We start from the raw sequence: 26489 nt of genomic DNA, 5'->3' as shown, positions 1-26489 counted from the left end.
CAGGCATTTCGTAAAAGAAAATATCCAAACAGGCAATAAGCATATGAAAGGGTCTTAAACATCATTTGGGAAATGCAAAATTAAAACCAAAATGAGATACCACTGAACACCCACCAGACTGGCTAAAAATTTTTAGACTGACCCTACCAAGCTGTGGCAAAGATGTGAACAACTAGAACTTTCATGCACTACCCATAGGAGTAAAACTGGTACAAGCACTTTGGACCAGTAATTCTACTCCTAGATACTCACTCAACAGAAATGAGTCTATATGTCCACTAAAAGACATGTAGAAGAATTTGTATAGCAGCTTGATTCATAATTGCCCCAAATTGGAAGTAACCTAAATATTTGTCAACAGTGGAATGGATAGTTTTATATTCATTCGTAAAATGGAACACTATATGTCAGTCAAAAATATAATTACTGCAACAACATGGATGAATTTCACAAGTAATTGTTGACTGAAAGAAGCCAACACAGGAGAGTATATACCAAATGATCCATTTATGTGAAGTTCAAAAACAAGCATAGTTAATCTACAATGATAAAAATTAGGATAGTGTTAGGGGTGAATATTGATTGGGAAGAGTCATTTCAGGGATGCTGGAAATGTTCTATGTATTGATCTGGGTGATAGTTACAGTGGTGTGTATAATTTTTTTTAATAATTATCTGTATTCTTGAGGCTTTTGCACATTATTAGATGTATATTATATTGATACCTCAATTTTTTAATTAGGAAAAATGTGATATATTAAATATTATTGAAATAAGTGGACTATTGTCAATATAAAAAATTGAGCCTTCTTTAAAATATTTGAGATTTTGTTTTAATGAGATTTCACTTGACCTTATATATTTGGATAACATTCTATGGTTCACTGGTCACTTTCTCATAACATGGTAACAGATATGTCATTTGAGTGTATTCTAGAATAAAGATTCTGGATTTTAAACCATAAATGATATAAATTAATACCAAAAATAAGCAGTTTTAAAATTTTTGTCAAATTCTTATATGGAAATCTCAGTATTGCATTTCTCATTTCTGTCTTTTAGGCTAAGACATCAAGCACACAAAGAATTTTATGCCTACAAACAGGTGAGAGAGATTTACTTAAGATTAGCTTTGATCATGTTCTTCACCAAAAAAATGAGACCTTAGGTTTCCACTCATATTTTAAACTGGGACTAGATTTACTTGTGTTCATTTTAGCATTTTGCTTGCCAATTTGCCATACAAAATACTTCAAGTGTTCCTTTTTTTTTTTTTTTTTTTTTTGGCTGTGTTGAGTCTTCGTTACTGTACACGGGCTTTCTCTAGTTGCGGCGAGTGGGGGCTACTCTTCGTTGCAGTGCCTGGGCTTATTGTGGTGGCTTCTCTTAAGTATTACTTGAAGTTACAGAAAGTTCAAATGATAAAATAATATAACGTAACAGGGAACTTTGGCCAATATTTTGGTAAAGAGAAATGCTGTAGCTTAAAATCCTTGAACTTACTATCATCCTAATGGAGTTCAGAGAGTCCATTAAATGAAATTTTTACCTTCTTCATTAGAAGACATACTAGTTCCTCAGAGGTAACCAGCTGTATTATACTGATCTCATCTCCTCCCCTTTGTGTTTTAAATGTTAGTTCACGTCACACTACTGGAAGTCCAGATACTTCAGTCATTGCTATTAACTCCTAGCCCTTTGTACTATCCCTTTGCTGATATGTTCTTTAAGGTAATAAATTTAGCTTTTCTTGAAGGCCAGTAAAATTTGTTTTTTCTTCCATGCGTCATCCATTAATATTTTACCACCGATACCAAACAGTGGGCCTAGGTGTTCCTTAATTTTCTTTTGACCCTGAGCATGAAATTATTTTTGTCGTCCATAGCAATTTAGGAGGGGGGGAGAGGTGGGGGTGGGGGCCAAGCTTCAGTTTATTTGGGTCTTTAATCTTGCTGACACTGATGTTACAGACCATGTCGTCATTTTAGGATTACATATCTTTTTATCCATGTCTCTTTGAAATCTGAGCTCATTGGTGAGTTCCTTAGATGTCCACACTGATGTCCACAGGTAACCACACATGGGTCTCGTGTGGGATTTAATATACAGAGAAGAATGTCTTAGTTTTCTAAAGGAATGAATCTTTTTGTCTCAATTTTTGTCTCAAATGGTTTTTTGAGGAACCTCCACACTGTTTTCCATAGTGGCTGCACCAACTTACATTCCCACCAACAGCGTAGGAGGGTTCCCTTTTCTCCACACCCTCGCCAGCATTTGTTATCTGTAGGCTTTTTAATGATGACCATTCTGACTGGTGGGAGGTGATACCTCATTGTAGTTTTGATTTTCTTTTCTCTGATAATTAGTGATGTTGAGCATCTTTTCATGTGCCTGTTGTCCATCTGTATGTCTTCTTTGGAGAACTGTCTATTTAGGTCTGCTGCCCATTTTTCAATTGGGTTGTTTGTTTTTTGTTAATGAGTTGTATGAGCTGTTTGTATATTTTGGAAATTAAGCCCTTGTCAGTGGCATCATTTGCAAATATTTTCTCCCAGTCCTTAAGTTGTCTTTTCATTTTGTTTATGGTTTCCTTTGCTGTGCAGAAGCTTTCAAGCTTGATTAGGTCCTATTTGTTTAGAGATGTTCTTTTTAAATAGTCATCTGCCCTCTTGTCATTTTGCATTATTTTTAACTGATATCCAGTCACCACAAAGTCAGGTTAGGGACAGCACCTGGATGAGTTTTAAACCTATTTACATAATTCTGGATAGAGCTAAAGTTTTCTGAGGATACTGATGTATAATAATAAGCAAAGCTTCCAAAATTAAGATTGACCTTACTTTTCAGTCTTTTATAAATTACCAGTCTGTCCCATGAGTCAATACTGTGTTTTACCAAATCATGAGGCAAGCAATCTCATTTACTTTCCCCCCATATTAGCACATACTCCAGATAGGCATGTGTTAATTTCTTCTCCCAAAATTTAATCTATTCTCAAAGAGATTTTAAAATTGCTTTTCAGGAGAATACTACACCTTGCTCAAGTTAAAAGAATGTTGCTAAAATGTTCTATCTCAAACTGTAAGAGATTCTCTCTAATACTGAATATGAGGTGAAATGAGCTATATACAGAAAAGAAAAATATTTGTAAGAACAATGAGAAATCTTTTAAATTACAGATTTAAATGGGCATAAAAGCATACTTTTTTTTTGTCTTACAGGTTATATTAAAAGAAAAAGTAAAAGAACTGAATTTACATGAGGTAAGTTGCCTATAAGTATTTTAATCTGCTCTTGAGTATATGCTAACAGAAGTGGTATGCTGTGGTATGCTTAAACATCTATATTTTCACACACTGAAAAAAATTGGGCTTATTTTGATCAGCTTAATAGAATATTTGAGGGTGAGGTCACATAAAAATCAATTTTGTGAAGACTTATAAGAGTGTAAAATAACTCATTTTTAATAGGAATGGTGTCAGTGTAAGATTTCATAGCAGCAGGGATGCTGCTTGCTGTCCATGCTATATGAGTAGGAGATAGATATAAACAAGTTTTTCTACTCAAGATGAATTTGCACTAATTTCACTCTTGAAAATGTTCCCAGAAGTCCTTTCTTAACAATGGCACAAACAAGGCAGTGATTACTTCATGAAGGTGGGGACTTGGGGAGGTGAGACAGAGGGATGGAATAGGGAAGAGCTATAGGGAGAGATATGAACTCTTGGACTTGTCTAGTAATGAGGTTGTGTGGTTGGGGTGTTCACTATATTGTTATGCTTTCTAAGCTATATACAGATGTGTGTGTGTATCCTGCTATGCACCTTAAGACACGTAGTCTATAGTAATTCTTGTTTATTTTATTCCTTGTCTTGCCACTGATTTCAAATGCTCAGAGTTTTTATTTTTAATTTTAGGGCCCTTTCTCTTCCACCCTTTCTGAGTTTTTTAATTGGTGTTTAAAGCAAGGACTTGAAAAGCTACACACTGTCATATCTATGTTTTATATAGCATAACTGTGGTGAAGCTACATTACCAGTCTCTTCAAAGAGAGTTAAGTTGTGAAATTATTTGAATAATAGTAAAAAAAATAATGATTTATATTATTGTTGAACACTTTGAAATTATCTACTGCTCCTTTGCTCTTTTTTTAAAATATTTATTTATTTGGTTGCACTGGGTCTTAGTTGCGGCAGGTGGGCTCCTTAGTTGTGGCATGCATGTGAGATCTAGTTCCCTGACCAGGGATCAAACCCAGGCCCCCTGCATTGGGAGCTCAGAGTCTTAACCACTGTGCCACCAAGGGAAGTCCCTCCTTTGCTCTTTCTGCATGTTTTTTATCAAAGAGTTGATATGGTACAGCATTTCAGAACTAACCTTGGATTAAACTCAAGCATCAAATACTGTTTGATTTTTAAATTTTTCCTAAAACAGTAACAGAAAGTGATCCTCTTCTGTTTGGAGTCTTTTTGATGACCATAAATGAAAAGATCTAATTCTGACATACATTAACAATACTGAATAACCATGTTTGTCAGGAATAGAAGTCTTCCTTATTGGTTTGACCCATTAGTTTAGAATCTTTATCCTGAATAAGTGAATTGTGTTACATCATTACTCATCAGAGTTAGTATCCCAACCGCACCCACTAATTCCAGTTTCACTGTGCCCAAGAAAACCTAACCTTGCTCTACAACTTGTTTCCAGAGGCCAGTCATGTACTTTTTGCAGTTTGGTCCTTTTTTGATGCACTTCTTTGTGTTGAAACTATTTTGTCAAACTTCTTTGTGTGTGTGCATTCCTGTGGCCTAATTATACAATGATACATAGCTTGTTCCTGTGTAAGCACACATAATTTCAATATGAATAACGTTATTAGTGAATAATTATAATAGTGGAAAATCAGAGACAAGCTAAATGTCCATCAGTAGTGTGACAAATAAATAAAACATGATACACTGGAAGATTATCCATCAAGAGAGGGAGGGAGGGAGGACAAGAAGGAAACCTGATACAGTGATTCATACAGTGAGGTACTATACGGCAGGCAAAATTAAGGAACAAGCTCCATCTATAAACACGTCAACCTAGATAGATCTCTAACGGAATCTTGAAAAAGCAAGTTGCAAAATGATATAAATGTTTATATCATGTATGTAAACTAAGATAAACACATTTTTCATGGATTTATATGCATACTGCTTAGTGTTTGAAAAGGATGCATAATGATCACACAGAGGAGGAGAGAAGAGGGAAAAGATTAGGGGAAGTTGGTCAAAAGGGATATTAATTTCATATATAATGTTCTTAATTTTAAAGAAGGAAAGTAAGTTAATATATTATTTTAAAAATACAGTTGAGGAATTCCCTGGAGGTCCAGTGGTTAGGACTCCGTGCTGTCACTGCCAAGGGCCCAGGTTCAATCCCTGATCAGGGAACTAAGATCCCACAAGCCACGTGGCAAAAAAAATCTAAAAAGTACGGTTGAGGGCTTCCCTGGTGGCGCAGTGGTTGAGAGTCCGCCTGCCGATGCAGGGGACACGGGTTCATGCCCAGGTCCGGGAAGATCCCACATGCCATGGAGCGGCTGGGCCCGTGAGCCATGGCCGCTGAGCCTGCGCGTCCGGAGCCTGTGCTCCGCAACGGGAGAGGCCACAACAGTGAGAGGCCCACGTACAGAAAAACAAAAAAAGTACAGTTGACCCTTGAACAACATGGGTTTGAACTGCACGGGTCCACTTATACGCAGATTTTTTTCAATAGTGAATACTACAGTATTACACGGTCTGTGGTTGTTTGAATCTGTGGATGATCCCACATGCTGTGCGGTGTGGCCAAAAGTTATAAAAAAACAAAACAAACATAAATAAATAAATTGCATCTAATGGAGTCTTGGTATCAAGAGAAACAGAAAAGTGCCATGGAAGCTGTGACACACTGGGGCATGCAAGGTCCTGTGTTAAAGAAGTTGTCAGCACTCAGCTCTAGCTAATTGTTACCATAGGGGAATGTAGGCTATTGCCAACTATTGCCAGATATGGGTTTTTTTTAAGAAAAGCCTGAGAGCCTTGACATTAGTCTGTGATCTGCCTGTCATTTGCATTTAGTCTTTGATTTGTTCACCACAGTGTCCCCAGCTCTGGTTATGGTGAATGGTTGCTTTCTCCACTTAATTTCTTTTGCACCTTTATCAAAAATCAAATGGCCATATTTTTGTGAGTCTATTTCTGGATTCTCTATTCTGTTCCATTGATTTCTGTGCCTATGTCCCTTCACCAATACCACAGTCTTGATTACTGTATTTTTATAGCAAGTCTTAAAATCAGGTAATATGACTCCTCCAACTTTATTCTTCTTTTCCAAAACTGTTTTAGCTAGTCTGGTTCCTTTGCTCTTCCATGTAAATTGTAACAGCAGCTTGTCTATCTGTACACACACAAACAACAACAACAAAAATCCTGCTGGGATCTTGATTAGTATTGCATTAAATATATAAATCGGGGGAAATTTGGTATCTTTACCATGTTGAGTTTTCTAATCTGTAAACACATTATGTCTTTATATTTGAAGTGTTTTTATAGACAGCATATAGTTAGGTCATGTTTTTTAATCCACCCTGCCAACCTGTCTTTTAATTGATGTGTTTAGACCATTTATGTTCAATGCAATTATTGATGTGTTTGAAATTAGGTCTACTCTTTTACTATTTATCTTCCGCTTTTGCCCCTCTTTCTTATTCCTTTGTCTCCTCCTACCTTCTTTTGGGTTATTTGAACATTTTTAGTATTTTATCTATTGTGATTTTATATTTTTGTATAATTTTCTAGTGGTTACTTAGGGATTACAAAATAAATACCTAGAATCAATTTTTTAGCACTTCATTTGCAATGTAGAAACCTTATCACCGTATAGATCCCTTTACTTTTACTCCTTTATACAGTAAGTGTCATATTACACCTATATACATTGAAAATGGCATCAGACAGTGTTACATTTTTTACTTTTAACCATCAGATATATTTTAAAGAATTCAGGAGGGGACGAATAGTTTGTTATATTTATCCAAATATTTACCATTTCTGTTGCTCTTAATTCCCAGTTTTCCAAGTTTCCTTCTTATGTCACTTTCCTTCTATGTGATGAACCTCCTTTAGCAATTCTTTGAGAGCAGATCTGCTGGCTATGAATTCTATTAGTTTGCCTTCATCTGAGAATGTCTTTATTTCACCTTTTTTTTTTTTTTTTTTTTTTTTTTTACGATACGCGGGCCTCTCACTGTTGTGGCCTCTCCCGTTGCGGAGCACAGGCTCCGGACGCGCAGGCTCGGCGGCCATGGCTCACTGGCCCAGCCGCTCCGCGGCATGTGGGATCCTCCCAGACCGGGGCACGAACCCGTGTCCCCTGCATCGGCAGGCGGACTCTCAACCACTGCACCACCAGGGAAGCCCCTATTTCACCTTTATTCCTAGGTTATTTCTTTTCTTTCAGCGTTTTTAAAATGTTGTGCCACTTCCTTCTGACCTCCATGGTTTCTGATGAGAAATTCATAGTCATTCGAATCATCAATCTCCTATCCATAATGTGTCATTTTTCTCTGGCTGCTTTCAAGATTTTTTTCTATGTCTTTAGTTTTCAGCAATTTGATTATGATATGTCTCAGCATGGATTTCTTTGGCTTCATAAATATGTAGGTTTGTCTTTCACCAAGCTTTGGAAGTTTTCAGCCATTATTTCTTCAAATATTTTTTCTGTACTGTATTCTTTCTATCCTGCCACTCTCCCAGAGAAGGCCTCATCCACCTGCTGTGGCCATGTGGGCCAATCAGAACCCTGAGCCCACATCTACAGTACAGTACAGTAATACAGCCATCCATATAGCTTCTAAATTTGAACATGTTTGGTTCCATCCCCACTTCTGTCAGGGTGATATTGCCTATACATACAGAAAGGGAAGGAGAACCTGCTCCCTCCTGCATCTCAGCAGAAGGTGGGATCCTAGCTGCACAAGGACAAGGAACAGTCATCTTTAGGTCAGTTTTCCTGGATCAGGCAGAGAGTGGGTGAGAAGTCATGTGGCAGACATGCTATGGCCCTGCTCTACCCTACTTTCCACAAGAAGAGACTGTAGGAAGGTAACCCCATTGGAGTTGCCCCCCTGTGTAAAATGAAGTTAGGAACATCTTTTCCTTCTCCTCACCTCCCCACAAGCTCATTCCCTTCCCTTTGGTCCAGTGAGGAGGGGGTCTGGTGGTACAAGTTTTGCCACATCCCTTTCTTATGTAGGAGGAGGTATAAACCCTCTCAGTCTTTCTAGGATTACTGATCAATCTTCTTATAAATCACATTACTCAAATTAATTTTAAAATTATAATATGAATACTTAGAGCCCAACTGAGTTTCGTCCCTCAGTTTAAATTGTAAAAATTGTTTTACAAAAATAGTTTAAAAAAAACCCCAAAGCATGTATAGGGAGCTGACAGTATACAGGACCCTAGAGATTGAGTGGGCAAAGTATAGTCCCTCCCTGCCCTCAAGGAGCACTGATCCCACAGGAAAGAAAGTCATAAGCCAGTGAGGCAAGGACAGTAAAGGGCTGAGCACACTAACACATGAGGGCCATGGAACGGACGTCCCACTGCACTTCAGTTTGGAACAAGAAAGTCAGATCTTTCCTGAGCAGCACAGCCATGTTTAGAGTGCTTTCATAGCTTTTAAAGATTCCAACCTTAAATGACACGTCTGAACTGGGAATGCTGCCTTTGCAAAAGATATGATTATCCTCGTAACTATTCAAGGAAAGGTATATTAGTGTTCACTACCACCATCAAAGAATGATTGTATATTTAAAAGAAAATCATTTTGGCTAAATTCCCTGGGCTGTGGGTCATTTTCATTGTGTGACGTTGTCTTCCCCACATGACTCTCCACTCCCTAGCTTGCATTTTGAGGTAAATTTATAGACTGTGTCAACCTCTTGAAAATTGTCAAATCCTTCCTTCTTGGTCATTTTAGGGATCATGCACTCTGTGAATACTAGAAAATTAGGCTTCTTTCCAGTATATATGCTATGGTCACTAAAAGCCATTTTTCCCTTGAAATTTGTTTTATTTATGGGTATAATCTCAGTGTAAAGAAAATGGAATCATGTATACAAGGTGGCAAAATTACCAAGATGTCTGTTTCTTCATATAATTTATCTTAAGAGCAAGGGAACTGACACTTTAAAAAATTTAGGTGATGTAAGTATTATTCCTTATTTTGCTTTTGTAAAAATTGAGGTTTAAGAAAGTTGAGGGAAATGGGCATGTCCTCTAGCTTCTGAGTGTGGAGAAAGAAGGTGACCCTATCTTTCTGAGTCTGGAGCCTTCACATTATGATGCCCCTACTGCACCCACAAACTTGAAGCTTCTGCTGTCCCTCAAGCTGCAAAAAATTACTTTGAAATGCCGTGACCCGGCTTCCTTTTGTTCTCTGCAGATGCCATCAATAGCATGTAAAACAAATAAACTCAAGTATCTACAGACTGACCAATCAGTAAACGTATGTCCTAGCCCTGTTTCTGACAGGGCTGATAGGATCTATTCTTTTTTTTTTTTTTTTTTGACAAGAAAGTAGGGTTTATTGGTGGGCATGGGTAGGGAGGGGGCAGCGCCAAGGCTCTCATGAGTGCAGGGCCCGCCATTTGTCCAGGGGGCCACGATTAGGGATGTACTTGACCCCACAGCCATCTGGGATGAGCCGCTTTTCTGCCACCATGTTTTCAAATTCATCTGCATTAAACTTAGTAAATCCCCACTTCTTGGAGATGTGGATCTTCTGGTGGCCAGGGAACTTGAACTTGCCCCTGCGGAGGGCCTCAATCAAATGCTCCTTGTTCTGCAGCTTGGTGCGGATGGACATTATGACCTGGCAATGTGGACCCTGGCCACTGTGCCCTGGGGCTTTCCAAAGGCACCATGCATACCTGTCTGGAGCCTAGATTGGGGACAGCATGCCAGTCATTAATGTCCCCTGGAAAGGGCTGTCTCCAAGGTCCCTTAGGGCAACCCATACAGGCAACAGGCCGCATACACTACCGAGGAGGCTGCTGTTTGCAGCCATTGCGCACCAGGCCCCCATGGGTAAAAGAGCACAGTCGGCTTAACTGGCTGCAAAGGATCTATTCTTTGACTTCAAAAAATGAAGAGTGATGGGAATGTTTCCTATCCTCATTCTGTGAGGCCAGTATTGCCCTAATATCAAGACCAGTCAATGACATCATAAAAAAAGAAAACTCCAAACCAATATTCCTTATGAATATAGTTGTAAAAATCCTCAACAAAATACTAGCAAACCAAATTCAGCAGCATATAAAAAGGATTATATATCATAACTAAATGGAATTTATCCCAGGAATACAAGGTTGGTTCAACAAAGGAAAATGAGTCAATGTAATACCCCCTATTGACAGAATAAAGGGGTAGGGAGAACACATGACCACCTCAATAGATGTAGAAAAAGCATTTGACAAAATTCAACATTCTTTTATGATAATACTCAATAAACTAGAGGCAGAAGGGAACTTCTGCAACTTGATAAAGATTTCTATGAAAAACCCACAACTGGGCTTCCCTGGTGGTGTAGTGGTTAAGAATCCGCCTGCCAATGCAGGGGACACGGGTTCAAGCCCTGGTCCGGGAAGATCCCACATGCCATGGAGCAACTAAGCCCGTGCGCCACAACTACTGAGCCTGCACTCTAAAGCCCCCAAGCCACGACTACTGAGCCCACATGCCACAACTACTGAGGTCTGCATGCCTAGAGCCTGTGCTCCGCAACAAGAAAAGCCACAACAGTGAGAAGCCCGCACACCGCAATGAAGAGTAGCCCCCGCTCACTGCAACTAGAGAAAGCCCACGCGCAGCAACGAAGACCCAAAGCAACCAATAAATAAATAAAAATTTTAAAAAACAAACAAAAAGACCCCACAACTAACATCATACTTAATGAAAGACTGAAAGCTTTTCCTCTTAAGGGGAAACAAGACAAGGATGCCTACTCTTATCACTTTTATTCAACATTGTACTGGAGGAGTCTAGGCAGAGCAGTTAGGCAAGAAAAAGTAATCAAAGGCATCCAGATTTGAAAGAAAGAAGTAAAGCTATATTTGCAGATATGATTTTGTAAACACAGAAACCCCTAAAGAATCCACCAAAAATCACAAGATAAATGAGTTCAATAAATTTCCAGGATAAAGATCAATATACAAAAATCAGCTGTAGGGACTTGCCTGCTGGTCCAGTGGTAAAGAATCTGCCTTCCAATGCAGGGGACGCAGGTTCAATCCCTGGTCAGGGAACTAAGATCCCACATGCCACGGGGTAACTAAGCCCATGCACCACAACAACTGAGCTCACACGCCTCAACTAGAGAGCCTGCACGCGGCAAACTACAGAGCCCACGAGCCCTGGAGCCTGCATGTCACAACTAGAGAAGAGAAAACCCACAGGCCACAGCTAGAGAGAAGCCCATGCGCTGCAAAGAAAGATCCCACATACCTCAACGAACATCCCATGTGCCGCAACTGAGACCCAATGCAGCCAAAAATAAAATAAAGTAAATTAAATAAATAAATAAAATCAGCTGTATTTCTATGCAGTGGCAATGAACAATCTGAAAATGAAATTAAGAAAGCAATTCCAATTACAATAGCATCAAAAAGAACAATATTCCTAGGCATAAATTTAACAAAAGAAGCTCAGACTTGTACACTGAAAAATTATAAAACATCATTGAAAGATATTACAGAAGACCTAAATGAATGGAAAGACATCCTTTGTTCATGGTTTGGAAGACTTACTATTGTTAATATAGCAGTATTCCCCCAAAATATTTACAAAATCAACACAACTCCTGTCAAAATCACAGCTGCCCTTTCTTTTTTTTGTAGAAATTAACAAGCAGAATTTAAAATTCACATGGAAATGCAGGAGGCCCTGAATGGCCAAACACAGTCTTAAAAACAGGAGAGGATTGGAGGATTCACACCTCCCAATATCAGAACTTACTGCCAAGCTACAGTATTTAAGACAGTGTGATACTGGCAGATGGACGGACATACAGATCAATGGAATAGAAATGAGAGTTCAGAAATAAACCCATACACTTATGGTCAATTGATTTTCAACAAGGGTGCCAAGACATCCAATAGGAAAAGAGTAATCTATTCAACAAATGGTTCTGGGATAACTAGATAACCACTTAAAGAATGAAATTGGAGCCCTGCTTCACACCATACACAAAGGAACTCAAAAATGAATCAAAGGGCTTCCCTGGTGGCGCAGTGGTTCAGAGTACACCTGCCGATGCAGGGGACGTGGGTTCGTGCCCCGGTCCGGGAAGATCCCACATGCCGCGGAGCGGCTGGGCCCGTGAGCCATGGCCACTGAGCTTGCGCGTCCGGAGCCTGTGCTCCGCAATGGGAGAGGCCACAACAGTGAGAGGCCCGCATACAGCAAAAAGAAAGAAAAAAAAAAAAAGACATTGAAAAAAAAGAAAGTAAAGAGACAAACCACAGGGAGAAAATATTTGCAAATCTTATATCTGGTAAGAGTTTGGTATCCAGAATACATAAAGAACTCTTACAACTCAATGATAAAAAGCCTACAAAATAAAAAGATCTGCAAATACTTTGTCCCAGTCTTTTTATCCTAACAGGATCTTTTGCAGAGCAAAAGTTTTTAAATTTGATGAACTCCAGTTTATCAATTTTTTTTGGTTGCTTGGTGTCTATGGATGTCCCATTGCTCCAACACCATTTGTTGCAAAGGCTGTCCTTCTGCCATTGAAATGCTTTTGCACCTTTGTCAAAATCAGTTGGCTATCTGATAAGGGATTTGTGTCTAGTATATATAAAGAAGTCTCACAACTCAGTAACAAAAAGAAAAATTACCCAACTAAAAAACGGGCAAAGAATTTGAAAAGACGTTTCTCCAAAGAAGGTACACAAATGGCCAGTAAGCACATTGTTAGTCATTAGGGAAATGCAAATCAAACCCCCAATGAGATGTCACTTCATACCATCTAGGATGGATATAATCAAAGAGACAGACAATAATAATAACCTGAAGATATGGAGAAATTGGAGCCCTCATACACTGCTGGTGAGAATGTGAAATGGTTTGGCCACTTTGGAAAACAGTTTAGTAGTTCCTCAAAAAGTTAAACATAGAGCTACCATATGACCCAGCAATTCTACTCCTAGATATATACCCAAGAGAAATGAAAACTCTTAACAGATACTTGTGCACCAATGTTTAGAGCAAGATTATTCACAACAGCCAAAAGGTATAAACAACCCAAGTAGCCATCAACAGATGAATGGATAAATGTGGTATATTCATATAACGGAATACTATTTTGCCACAAAAATGAAGTATTGATTCATGCTACAGCATGAATGAACTTTGAAGGTATCTTTCTAAGTGAAAGGAGACAGGCACAGAAGACCACATGTTGTATGATACCATTACATGATTCCATTCCATTTTGAAATGACCAGAATAAACAAATCCATCAAGAAAGGAAGTTGATTAGTGGTTGCCAGGGGAGAAGGTGGAATGGGGGGTGACTGCTTATGGACATGGGCTTTCGGAAGCAGATGATAAAAATGTTCTGGAATTAGATAGTACGATGGTTGCACAACTCTGTGAATATATGAAAAACTGCTGAATTGTACTTTACAGGGGTGAATATTATGATGTGTGAATTATATATCTCCATTTTTAAAAAGGAGTGAGAGAAACAATCTTGTTGAAACACTGGAAAGTAAAGCTTATTTGCAAAATATGATCTGTAAATTTGTAAAATTAGTTTGACCCTTGAGGGAACTTCTAAGAAGTCAGATCTAAGGCTTTTCTCTTCATGATTGACCTTGGCTTTTAGTCAACTTTAGTGCTTAACACATCAGAATTTATTTTGTTTTTTTTTTCAGGTGACTATGGTTTTAGAATTTTTTAAGAAGAACGTAATAGCCATTAATAGTAACTCCATTTGAAAAGGCTACAAATCTAATTTTGGATTCTGGAAAAATAACCAAAGCAACGTCTTGCCCTTTGGTAGGGTCAGCACTGAATATCTACAGGGCAGAGCCAGCAGTCCTCACCCTCTTTCAGAAGGCTATGCTGGGAGGGAAGCTGGGTTAAGGCCAGAGGACCTTTTCACACAATGTAGGAGGTGGGAACATCATTTCCCCTTTACAGATGGGAAGCAGAAGCCCAAAAAAGATCATCCCAAAGTTGGAACCGCTAGTTTCTCATCTTTACCCACAGCTTGTTCTTAACCTTCCTCCAGAAAACAAAACTGGGCTTGAAAATAGTACTCCCATCACTAAATTTAAACGTGAATAAAAACAACTGGTATTGGTAGAATGCCTTACTGCCTCCTCAGGCCTGCCCCCAACCTGAGCTGATGACAGTCCCAGGCAGGGGGTTGGGGGTATGTAATATCTTCACTCTACAGATGAAGCAACAGAGCTTGAGAGGCATCATGATGGCAGAAGTCACACAGCTTGGGTGTCCGAGCCAAGGCCAGCCATCTGTCCTGCCTTCCTCCCTGCTCTCCTGCTGTCTCAGCAGTAATGCCAAATCTGATAAGACAAGTTATCCATGCTCCTCCTCCTGTGAAGATCTTGTCTGCTATATACATAATGCCCTGAGAGCTCCCTGGAGAAGGGTGTTGGAAGACCAACAGCCACAGCACTGGCCACAGGACACCAAGAGCCATGTGTCCTGTCACATAACCTAAGAATACTGGGTTACTTGTTATAGGTTAAGAAACAGGTGACAGGGAGACAGGTCAGCAGTCTGGACAAGAAATGGTGATGGTTGAACCAGGATCCCTGGAGATGAACAGGGAAGCAAGCAGGGAGGAGTTCAAGCTTTGGGCAGATGAAAGTGTAACAGACCTGGGTCCCCAGCCAGACCTGGCCACTCACCTCAGACAACATGGTTACTGCTCTGAGTTTCTGTTTCCCCATTTGTAAAGTGAGTAAATGGGATGATACCTGGTGTCCCTGGGCACTGGTAAGTGCCCAAGAAGTAGTGGTTGGAACCCAGCATCTGGCTTTGAAGAAGGCTTCCTTCCAAGCAGTGGAGCCTAGCCACCTGTCAGAGCAATCCTGCCCCATCTGCACATTTTCATAAGGTTAAATTCAGTGACTCTTGAATAACTTTTTATAAGACAAAGACAGACACTGACAGAAGGACAGTGCCAAAGTAAGGGGCCCCAGGAACTACAAGAAGCATACTACTGCAGGCTGTGCCATGGTTTATAGTTTCCAAGTTATGAAAACTGGAGAAAGGAGAGCCCCAGGGCCTGCCCCAGGGTGCGAGCAGTCCCTTCAGGGGCCCTGCTGTTGAGCAGGCAGAGCATTCCCTGCAGAAAGTCAGCCTCTTGGCACAGCACAGAAAATTACATTATGCTCAGTCTATCTGGTGAGAATAAACCTAAGTCAGACTCTTCTGATGGACTGAAGTAAAGAAACCTGCCTCTTGCTTTCTGTCTTCTCCCATCTGCCCTCCATCTTGAAGACACGTGACAGGAAGAGCAGGAGATTCTTCTTCAGAAGACCTTGCCGATTCGAGCCTGTTTCTTTCACTTAAAGAGTTGTGGGACATTGGAAGTCCCTTCAAATGGCTGGGCCTTGGGGGCCTGCACTTTACAGGCCCCCCCCTTGGGGGCCTGGGAGAGTCCTTAGCAGATACTTTGCCTCATCTGTGAATCTGTCTTTCAGCTCTGTGCAGTGTGCCTAGAAGACTTCAAGCCTCGAGATGAGTTGGGGATTTGTCCATGTAAGCATGCCTTCCACAGAAAGTAAGTATTGGTGTGGAATTATTTAAGAGGACCTGAGTTTGAGGCACATTGACCAACTCACTTGTAGGCTTGGAGCAGTGCCAGACAAGCTTGATGGCTTCATGACTGGTTTATAATGCAGAAAGCTGAAAGTGCCCTACAGGCTGTTTTGTGTGTGTGTGTGACATTAGGAGGGATCAGGGTGGTGGAACGTGAATACCAAGGCAGGACTTCAGGCAGAGCGCCAGACAAGCCCACACCTCCTTGGAGCCCAGGCTATAAAGAGCTGTTTTACTGGAACTTTCCAATGAGAGTTTCCTTTCCTAAAAACTTATTTTAATCAAAACCATAGTTATGGGCTTCCCTGTTGGCGCAGCGGTTGAGAGTCCGCCTGCCGGTACGGGGCACACGGGTTCGTGCCCCGGTCCGGGAAGATTCCACATGCCGCGGAGCGGCTGGGCCCATGAGCCATGGCCGCTGAGCCTGCGCATCCGGAGCCTGTGCTCCGCAACGGGAGAGGCCACAACAGTGAGAGGCCCGTGTACTGCAAAAAAAAAAAAAAAAAAACATAGTTATTTTAAATCAAAATAAATAAGTCTGAATGTAAATAGTAGTATGGGACCATCTCCTCCCCCCTCCTACAGACATATTTAATACTCCCCCTTTTCTTGCAATTTTATGTGTTTTGTATTTCTATTAGAAAACTTCATTTCTCCTCCTTCTCACCACCCTCCTCAATGTACTTCAGTCTTTAAGAAGTCATGGATGACTGAGGGTATAGCATACTGACTGTAGCTTCTTGGAAAGCTGGAGTCTCTGGTTCCTCCAGAGGGTGAAATGCATTCTCCACCCAGTGATAGAACTCTTTGGGACCTGGCTGTTCACTCCAGTCCCCACCTCTGAGCAACAGATATGTTCAACATGTGAGGCATATGGGCAGGGGGTGCCACGAGCATGGGACTGACCTCTTCCTTCTTGTGCTGTCTCGTTCTGCAGGTGCCTTATTAAGTGGCTGGAGGTTCGCAAAGTATGTCCACTGTGCAACATGCCGGTTCTGCAGCTGGCCCAGTTGCATAGTAAGCAGGACCGTGGACCCCCACAGGGTCCCCTCCCTGGGGCAGAGAACATTGTATAGCTCATCACAAGGATCAAACTGTTGCAGAAGCCAATGTCTGCGTGGAGCCAGGAGGAACACAAGCAGTCTCTGTGTTGGCTGCTCTACCTGGGGCACCAGCTGCTGCTTCCTTTGTCTAATGAAGAACTCTTGGGCCAACTAGGCTGGGAACCGAGACTTCTGGATCTTGTGACAACCAAAGTACTCTGACACTACCCCATGCCAAGAGAAGAGGAGTAGATGAGCCTGCGGGTTTGGTTCAAGAAACCTCATGAGGGTCTCTTGCTAACTCCATTGCACTCTGTCTCCCAGACACTTATCTCCATGTCAAGGTGAATCTTTATCAAGCAGAAGGGACGATAAACACAAGTGTTAGAGAAGGGAACTGAGGGCAGGTCTTTAAAGCCACCCCCACCCCGACCCTGTGGACACATGAGCTTCTATGCAGACCGTGCACGCCTTTGCAACAGCAAACCCTCCTAGCAGCCCCAGCCAAGTAAAAACAGTGGTTACCTCAGCCCAAGCACAACCGGCTGCAGTGCCGGAGGCAGTGCCAACAAGGCTTTTCACGTTATGTCCCTTTGATAAGGCCATCTTAGAACCCAAGGCTTTGGTTACAAAAAAGCAGCAGTACCCATCACCACAGGTCCTGCCTCAAGTTCACAACACTTGCTTATCAAATCATCTAAGCTAGAAACATTAGATGTGCTTGGAAAGGTCTGGTCAGAAGGCATTTCCTCTTATTTCCCCTCCTACTCACCAGTGAGGCACAGCCAAGCTGCCATCAGGAGCCCCAGCAGGGGGTGGGCCTCTGAGCCCATGCTGTCCCTGTATGACCTGGGGGCCTCAGGGTGCTGCCCACATTCCCACATATGCAGTGTGGTTCCAGCGTACCTGCTGGTCTTGGCCCACTGCCTCAGTAGGAAGCTGCTGTAAGCCCCTCACATGGCTCCAAAGAGGAGCATCTTACTGATAACGGCCAGTCCCCTTGGCCCTGCTCAGCTGAGAGGAGGATGCTAACCCCCTTGCTTCTCCCCATCCTTCTCTCTGTTCTCTTCCCTCTCTTGCCCCCTCTTTCTACTCAAAAGAAAATGCCCATCGTTGACTTAACAATTTGAAGTATCACAAATAAGATCCCTATGTAATTCTGAAGCCAGGGAAATGCTAGAAATTGTGAATAGTTTCAGGAAGCTCCTGCAAGGCTATTCACCATTGGTGTGTGCTTCAGTATTTGGACTTGGATAACTAACTGAAAGTGTCTTTATAGGGGAGAAACACATGCTGCTCTTTCACTCTTTCTCTCCAACTTTTCTAGAAATGACTCAGAGTCTAGCAGGATTCATGACTATTTTATAAGTTAGCTATGTGAAACAGCATTGGGTCAGATAGAAAGCTCCCTTCCACAGCCCTGCTCTCCACCTCCTTCCATCACAGTGGTGGGACTCCTCATCAACAGCTTTGCCTCTCTGCCCCATCCCCCAAGTATGAGTGGGGGCAGTTTCTCATTGGAAATACAGCCTGCATGATACGGAGAGTGGAGGAAACTTTGCTACTCTGTTCATGGCGTATCTCCAGGAATTTTCTTGGAATCCAGCCTCTACCGTCTTAGAATGGGCGAGGGAACCTGTCCTTGGCTCAGGTGGCTGGGATCAGATGAGGAGGAAAATTCCCATTAGCCTAGAAAAATGCTGGGCAGAATCCAGTTTGGGAAATTACAAATCCAGTTGGTCGGAATTGGCTGTACCCTATGTGTGACCTATTCATGGTATGCTAACTGGACTGCTTCTTTAAACAGGGCAAGGGAAGTGTGGAATATTTTTATATGAAAGCCTTAGTCTGTCTGGCACCCATGAAAAGAACTATTTGTACACTCCTACTTTCACCCTGTTTCTGCATTCTCTATTTTGTAGCACAATAGAGTTGAATGCTGCAAAGCACCCAGTTTATAGTGAAATGTTTTCAGTGACCAATGTCAGAAGTAGGCTTACTTTGGACTAGCCTCATTAATAGCCAACGCTCACCATTTTCACATAATGGCTTTGGGACAAATGTCACTTCTTAGTTATGGGGTTCCAATAGGAAATAGAACTTTTCCCTTCAAAGGAGGAATTCTTGTGTTCTATACTGCAAATTATTTCATCGCACAGCTTTTGTAGGATTATAGCCTTTCAGTGCGTCAGTACCAAGGAGACAGCCTCACGAAGTCCCTCTATTTGTAGGGAGGCAAATTAATTCATCTCACGGTGTCACAGCTAAAGGCCAGTTGGACCAGACATTCAAAGCCCATCCATTAGAGGAAAGCTTGAGAGTGCTGTGCGCTCCCCACTAGGCACCATCATGGGTCTGCTTTACACCATGACCTCAACACTTGTGAATGTGCAGGGCTTTTAAAAACCCAGCTCTTCTAAGGTGGGGCTTGACACTGGAGTGGTTAAGAGTGTTTGCTCTGCTTATAGTCATCTTCCCTTTCTTGGCTTGGTGTCCTTCTATTGCAGCATGGCCAGTGTCACCTGCAGTAGTTATTACTCTTAGCAACACAACGTGAATGTGTTTGCTCCCCACATCTGGGTCCTCCTCCAGAATGTCCCAGGGCTGCACTGCTGTAACTGAGAACGGCCAGGGTTTAATTTATGTCTTCCTTTAATTCTAATTAAAATCACAGTTTTATGTGAAGGACAAGGTCAAATCTCCATTCAAAAAAACTTATTTTTAAAGAACAAGGATCCCTTAATACTCTTTGATCAAGCTCACACCTCACAGTGAGGCTGCCCTGTCCAAATCTATCTCCATGAGTTGTTGACCTTTTGTTAATCTGTAGACATGTGAGGACTCTGGTCTGCTTTTGGGTCACTGGCAGGTAACGTGATTTTTTAACTTCATCTTAATGTGTCTTAAGCAACTCAGAGATTGGGTGTTGCGTGCTGTGGGTTACTGGAGCAAAACTCAGACTCAACTGGACTCCATGGGTGGGTGAATCATTATCTAGTTGTTACTAGGGGTACAGCTGAATTCAGCTGGCTTTAGGAACAGGGAACAAAACCAGCCTGACTTGATTCCTGGTTGAGTAGGCCTAACATGCTAGTTGTCATCTGCTGCTTTTCTTTGCCACAGTGATTTGGTTAGGCCTATTCCTAGTAGTTAAGGCCCTAGCCAAGGAACAGGACAAGACAGTAATGGCCAGATGGGAGCAGGTGGACCATGGGGAAGTCTGGGCTGAGGGATACAGGGGACCTCACACCATTGCCAAACACACTGTTCTCGACAAGTCTTGACAAAGATCCTTTCCCCGGTGCCTAGCCCCTCAAATCCATCAAACGAATGACCTCATGCCCTGTTCCTTTCCACATTACCCACTCCAAAGCCTATCATCTTCATGGCCTGGTCCCATTCTGCTAAGCTGCCCTGAACGACTGTAGTAACTGTTTTTCTGAGAGGTTTTCTGGGAATTATGAAATGCACACAGGGAGGCATCCCCAGAGCTCTGTAGAGAAAAGGTGCTCAGCTTGATTTGAATCACCCCCTTGCCACTCACTAGCCACATGCCTTCCTGCAAGTTAGCCTCCCAAAACCTGTTTCCTTATCCGCCCACCCAGGGATTGTAGGAAGGGTGTCCCCACCAGCTCTTGTGGGGAATTGGCCACCATGTCTGGAGTCCAGCAGGCAGGCCTAGAGTCATGGGGGCTGGTGCTACTAGGTGACACCGTCATGCTGGCCACATGGGGCCCCTCTGTTGTCCCGGTAGAAACAACCTCAGCAGAGAGCCTCCTGAGATGTAGGGGCTCTCCCCTGGGTCCCAGTTCACCTGGCTCCCTTCCCTTTCCCATCTTGATCTTCCTTAGTCACTTCCGTTTACCTTTGCCCACGGTGCTCCCCAACATGGTTGCTCAGTGCTGAATATTCCTTAATTTTTTGAATAGGTAATCCCTTCAAGTGGTTCACAAATCATAAACAGTTAAGTCTTCCTTGCATCCCTGACCTCCAAGCAAGCCAAGTTCCTCACCCCTTGAGCACCCACTATTAGTTCCTTGTGGATTCTTCCAGAGATTATTTATGCATATACAAGTACATACACATGTATGTACATGTGCATGGGGTGTGTGTGTGTGTATATATATATACACACAGACACACACACACAGTTGACCCTTGAACAACATAGGTTAGGGGCGCTGACCCCCTGTACAGCCTGCACATCACTTTACAGTCAGCCCTCTATATCCGCGGTTCAGCATCCAAGGATTCAACCAACTTTGGATCATGTAGAATGTATTCATTGAAAAAAATCCACGTGTAAGTAGACCTGCTCAGTTCAAACCTATATTGTTCAAGAATCAACTGTGTGTATGTGTATAATTTTTCTTTTTTACTTGTGTAATACCAGACAAGTATATTCAAGGAACATTCCTAGTCATGTGGGAAGAACCATCCCAGAAGTCAGAATATCTGTAAAAGGTGAGCCCAGAATTGGGGGATATTTCTATAATCACATTCCTTTTGAATAAGGCATATTTTCCACTGATTGCAGCATGATGAAATTCTAGTTTGCTACCCCAATCAAACTACAATCCCTCCCTGACCCTAACCACTCATGCCCAAATAACAAGACAGCACAACCAGTTTCCAGCCTATCTTTCTGAGTCTGTTGCAGGGCACTCAAGAGCAGGCTCCACAGCCAAAAGCAACAGCACAGTCCAGCAGCTTTTGCAGGAGCCTGGACAGGCTGCAGCCGCACCTCAGCCCCCCAATCCAGTTTCAAGTGAGGACCAAGAGCCCAGCAGTGACGTCTGGTTACAACTGTCATGGTTTCTTAGGCAAGCCCATGTTTTTGAGGCAGGAGTTTGAGAAGCAGCAGTAACTGAAGGCTGAGACATCCTTCTGTTTTGTGGGGCAGATGTCTCAGATGTTGCTAAGCAAATAGGTGGTCAGCTGCCTCAGCATTAACAGCAGATATGGCCGAACGTTCAAGTTCATGAACCTACTCCCTTTCCCTTCCCACTCTTTATGAACACACTAAAAAGAAAACGTTCCCATAGAATTTCTCCTCACCCAACATTTTTTCAACAACAGCAATTATCCCACCAACATTTTCTTTAAAAACAATTAAGTTCATTCTTGCCCCTGCAGGAGATCCAGGTTAAAGCTGCTTCCTCCAGGCAGCCTTGAAGGGAGGGGCATGGACTTGTGCCTCTCATTCCTCACCCACCTCCCTGGTATCCTGCCACACAGAACAGCAGCCCAGGGATTCCCTAGATTAAAAGTGCAACTTGGGCCCCTGACCTGAAACTTGCAAAGGAATTGTATGTGAAACTCCACTCTTCTGTCATTTGATGAACCTCTTGTCTTTTTCATCGTTAGCATTTAGGAATTTGAGTAAAGGAGATGAAAGTGTCTAAATTCTGGTGAAATTTGCAGTTGTTAACTGGAAAATGCTGGGTCATGTTCCTTTAGTAGATTAACGAAGGCTTCCACGTGCCATGGAATGTGCTTCCATTTGATTGGGAACATGAGGAAAACAGAGGGGCTTGTTCAGTAAATATTATTCCAGTTCAGCTTCAGAGCCTAAATTGTTGTTGCAAGATGCAGTTTTATTCCACTTTTAGACCAAGCATCAGCACACTTGGCTTACCGACCCAGTGCTCCCTTCTGTGGCTGTAGTGTCAGGGCCTCCCTGCTCCAGGGACATGTACCCACATTGTGGGCCCCACCAGTGTCAAAGGACTTGTCTATTCTTCCATGAAGCCCCTCTCAGCTCCCTAGGCCAGTACAAGCCTGGCGGACCTGTGTCTCGGGCCAGGTGCACACCATCCCTCCATCCACCCCTTCCCTCCCAGGCACCCCCGCTAGAGCAGGAGAGGCAGATGAGGCTAGTGTTAGGAAGTCCTTCCTGGTAACAGCTCAGTCTTCCAAGAGAGTGTTCCTGAACTGTCATCTCTGGGTCTCTTGACAGATCTTTGCCAGAAAGAGTGGATATTAGTCCTATAGTTTTAAGCCTATTGGGGTTTATTCACTAGATATCGTATAACTCCCTCAAAAAAAGGTTTATGAAATGCTGAACCTCACGTTTCATAGACATGTTTGTACACCAAGAATTATGCAGCAGAATATTTTTAAACATTCGCAGTTTTTTGTAAGCTATATATTTTTGTATATTTAATTGCTATTTTAAAATTTTAATGCATTTTGCTAATTACTCTTGTTTAAAAAATAAGACATGCATGTAACTGACTTAAATGTAAATAAAAAGCAGATTTTAAAAATACTTTGTGCTGAGCATGTACACACCCTTGGTCACCCACATCCCACTTAAGCCCATGTAGCAAGAGCTGAAGAGTGGTTCTGAACAAACAGAATTGGTCAACAGCAACAGGTGATTGTGACAGAGGAGCCTGGCTTATCTCTTCCCATGGTGTGGGGTGCCAGTCAGGGGTGATGAGTGGAGCACCAGGCCACAGCAAAGGAGAAGGCAGAGAGGCCAAGGCCCCCCTGCCACCCTGGCCTCAGCACCACAGGTGTGGCTGGACACAGTCAAGCAGTCTCCCAAATGTGGACACCAGTGCTCAGGAGGTTGCAGTGGTGGAACCGGCCCACGCCTCACCCCTCTAGCTATAACCCAGGTCTGGAAATACCAACTATTCTGTTGGGAGGAGAAAAAAACATCTCCTGGTCCAAAGCCATCCTGTGGCAGCTACTGTTTCTACTCACCAACCCTCACTAGGACTCTGCAGCTCAGCTTTGGCCCCATAGCTTCAGGGAAACTGCTCCCCCTCAAGGCCACCCATGGCCCTGCAACCAAATCTGTGCCACCTCTGAAACCTCCTCTTAATGCAGGTGCCTGGAGAGCTCCTCTCCCCTCAAGTCTCCAGAGCAACAGGCCCCCTGCGCTAGTCCCCTCTGACCACTCTTCGGTGTTCTTCGCAGCCTCTTCCTTGTCTGCACATCTCTTGTTATTCTCACTCTACCTTGGGATTCACTAAATTCCCACCTACGTTTTACCCACCTACATGCACATCATTCTCAGGTCTCTGACCTAAATATCCAGATACCTATTTGGCATCAAAAATCAGGCAGCCCAAAACCAAGTCTCCCCAGCAAGCCTAGGTGCCCTCACAGAACCTCCTTCCCCCACTTCCAATCTCCACATCTCTAAACTCAACCCTCTAAAGCATCCCTCTCTACCTGACCATCCACTGCTCCCATCTTGGTTTGGCCACCTTCCTTTCACACCTGGACCATGACCACAGCCACTACCACCCCCACTGCCTCTAATAGGTGAGTGTGGGATGGGACCCTCAGGCTAGTATTTGGAGGGCTGACTGGAAGGGATAACTGCTAAGATGAAACAGGGCAGTGGCTTAGACCAGAGTGGTAGCTGTGGTGACAAGACTGAGTTTACATGCATCTCACAAACTGGAGGTAGTGAAGTGGCAGGAAACTGGGAGAGGATGCTGGCGGAGCTTCAGGGGAGAGGATGGAGACATTTCTGTGTAAAGATGGCCTTGGAGATACAGAAGAGAAGGGAAGCGGGAAAGGGGAAGAGGGAAGAGAAGGCAGTCAATGCCTTGGGACTGGAGCTCAGAGGCAAGGGCTGGGCCAGATATGCTACCTTAGAAATCAGAGTCAAGGTGAGTGCTAATGACTGCTTAAGGAGATCAAGGATTGAGCCTGAGGGCTAGCAATATCTAATTATCTTCAGTGGAGAATAAATTGGCAGAGACAAAGTGGCCTAGGAGATAGAAGGAAAAGCAAGAGGGGTCTGCAGTGTTAGAACTGAGGAGGATGAGAACATGAAATGTCCATTATATTTAGCAACGAGATTCACTGGAGTAAGAAGGATGGGCTGAGCACAAGGCACAAAAAGAAGTCACAGAGGCAGTTTCTCAAGAGCAGGAAGTGGTGAATCCATGGAGGTGGAAGGTGACTTCAAGGCACAAGAGGAAAGGGGGCTCTGCCGGATTCTAGCTGTGTGACTTTGGGCAGTTTCCTCCTCTGTTAAGTTATGGAGATGACAAGGGCTGCATGACACGACCCACAAAAAGCAATGGCACATATTGGCTCGGTGCTTTGTGACAGCCTGGAGGGGTGGGATAGGGAGGGTGGGAGGGAGGGAGACGCAAGAGGGAAGACATATGGGAACATATGTATATGTATAACTGATTCACTTTGTTATAAAGCAGAAACTGACACACCATTGTAAAGCAATTATACCCCAATAAAGATGTTAAAAAAAAAAAAAAGCAATGGGACAGACTTGTGAGCACAGTAACTGCGGGGAGAGCAGGCGGGACCCCACAAGGCCTCAGAGGTCAACCTGGATCTCCATGGGCAGTGAACAGGCTCACGCTGGCTCCATTCCTCGGTCCAGAGGAAGAAGCCAACCTCTACCAAGACTCCATCTAGAAACCTGTCTCTCCTCAAGCAGCCTTTTGAGCCTCCCACACGCAGCCCCTCCACTAGGTCCAACTGAGCCAGCCTCCCAGGCAGTTTCCAGCAAGCACAAGGCAGGGAGCAGAAGGCGGGAGAGCCCCGCCCTGCTCTCCATGAGCTAATCAATGGACACCTCAATTCCTCCCTCTCTACCAGCCTGAAATAACCAGATTCCCCCCACTCCTTGAAAAGCTGTCGATACTGGCAGCCCTCTTTGTCTGCTTTTAGTCTTCCAGATGTGCTTTTTCTACTAGCTTACTCACTTCCATCACATCAATTATCCCTCCACTACCCAAGGAAATTCTGCCCAGGGGAGAAGTCCTTTCCCTCCAAACAGACCTTCCCAGGATCTACAGTGTAAACAAGCTGGAACTGCCCTTCCAAAAGTTGCTTAACTGTTAAAGGCACAAAATTAACCTGCCCAATAAGTCTGTAGAACCTTGAAACATGTTTTTCAATACATTCACACAAGCTAAATGCACACCAGAGTTAATGCACATTAAGATGATCTCCAAGGCCTCACTGATAAAATTGTGATTAGATTATAATACATAGTATCAATAGCTTGCCTTACATTTAGCTAGTTCAACAGGATACAAAACCACAGCCCGTTGAACACAGAACAGCTCTCCTCCCCTGAAGTGGCTCCACAAAGTGATGCTGAATTTCAAAAATACACAGCAAGTTGAACAAAGCTATACTGAAGAGCAACTTAAATACAGAGAATTCTCACCGACATGGACATGGTCCACTTTTTTTTTTTTTAATATGTATCTTTCCTTACTGGTTATTAAGATTTATCTTGAAGACTTAGAAAAATACATTTGTCCTTTCTCGCTTTGATTCAGGTAGTACACAATCATAAAACTGAGTAAGTCTCTTAAAAAAACAAGTCCACAAATCCCATTGTGGAAGGTTCCAGGAACCCCTCCCCAGGTAACAATCAGGGGATCTTCAATAGCTCAAGGAGTGCTCCAACAGCTCCAAAATATCCCTGAAAAAAAAAAAAAGAAAGAAAAAAATAAGAGCAATTCTCCTTTGACTTATTTAAATTACCATAAATATGATTACTAGCATTAAAGCCAACACAGCCCTTAATTCCTGACACCCATTTCCTGAC

The 26489-nt window shown here is 42.7% G+C and overlaps 2 protein-coding genes across 8 annotated transcripts in view; one reads left to right on the top strand and one right to left on the bottom strand.

Moving 5' to 3' along the window:
* Positions 1–21344, top strand: part of RNF24 (ring finger protein 24) — a 139293-nt gene extending 117949 nt beyond the window's left edge. For all 5 annotated transcript variants that reach the window (XM_079943653.1, XM_079943657.1, XM_079943654.1 and 2 more), the window contains 4 exons: positions 1063–1105; positions 3222–3263; positions 15773–15852; positions 16828–21344. In XM_079943653.1, the coding sequence (XP_079799779.1) occupies positions 1063–1105; positions 3222–3263; positions 15773–15852; positions 16828–16966 (304 nt within the window). In that variant the 3' untranslated portion in view covers positions 16967–21344. The remainder of the gene's footprint in view (positions 1–1062; positions 1106–3221; positions 3264–15772; positions 15853–16827) is intronic.
* Positions 21345–21504: 160 nt separating this feature from the next.
* Positions 21505–26489, bottom strand: part of PANK2 (pantothenate kinase 2) — a 32676-nt gene continuing 27691 nt past the window's right edge. Inside the window, exon 9 of one of the 3 annotated variants that reach the window (XM_079943650.1) lies at positions 21505–26363. In XM_079943650.1, coding sequence (XP_079799776.1) covers positions 26332–26363 — 32 coding nt within the window. In that variant the 3' untranslated portion in view covers positions 21505–26331. The remainder of the gene's footprint in view (positions 26364–26489) is intronic. The other 2 variants (XM_079943651.1, XM_079943652.1) reach the window with 2 other exon arrangements.

Source organism: Stenella coeruleoalba (genome assembly GCF_951394435.1).
Source record: "Stenella coeruleoalba genome assembly, chromosome: 15".
In the NCBI taxonomy this organism is placed as follows: domain Eukaryota; kingdom Metazoa; phylum Chordata; class Mammalia; order Artiodactyla; family Delphinidae; genus Stenella; species Stenella coeruleoalba.
Note: the sequence above shows the minus strand (reverse complement) of the source record. Positions and strands in the feature narration are given on the sequence as shown.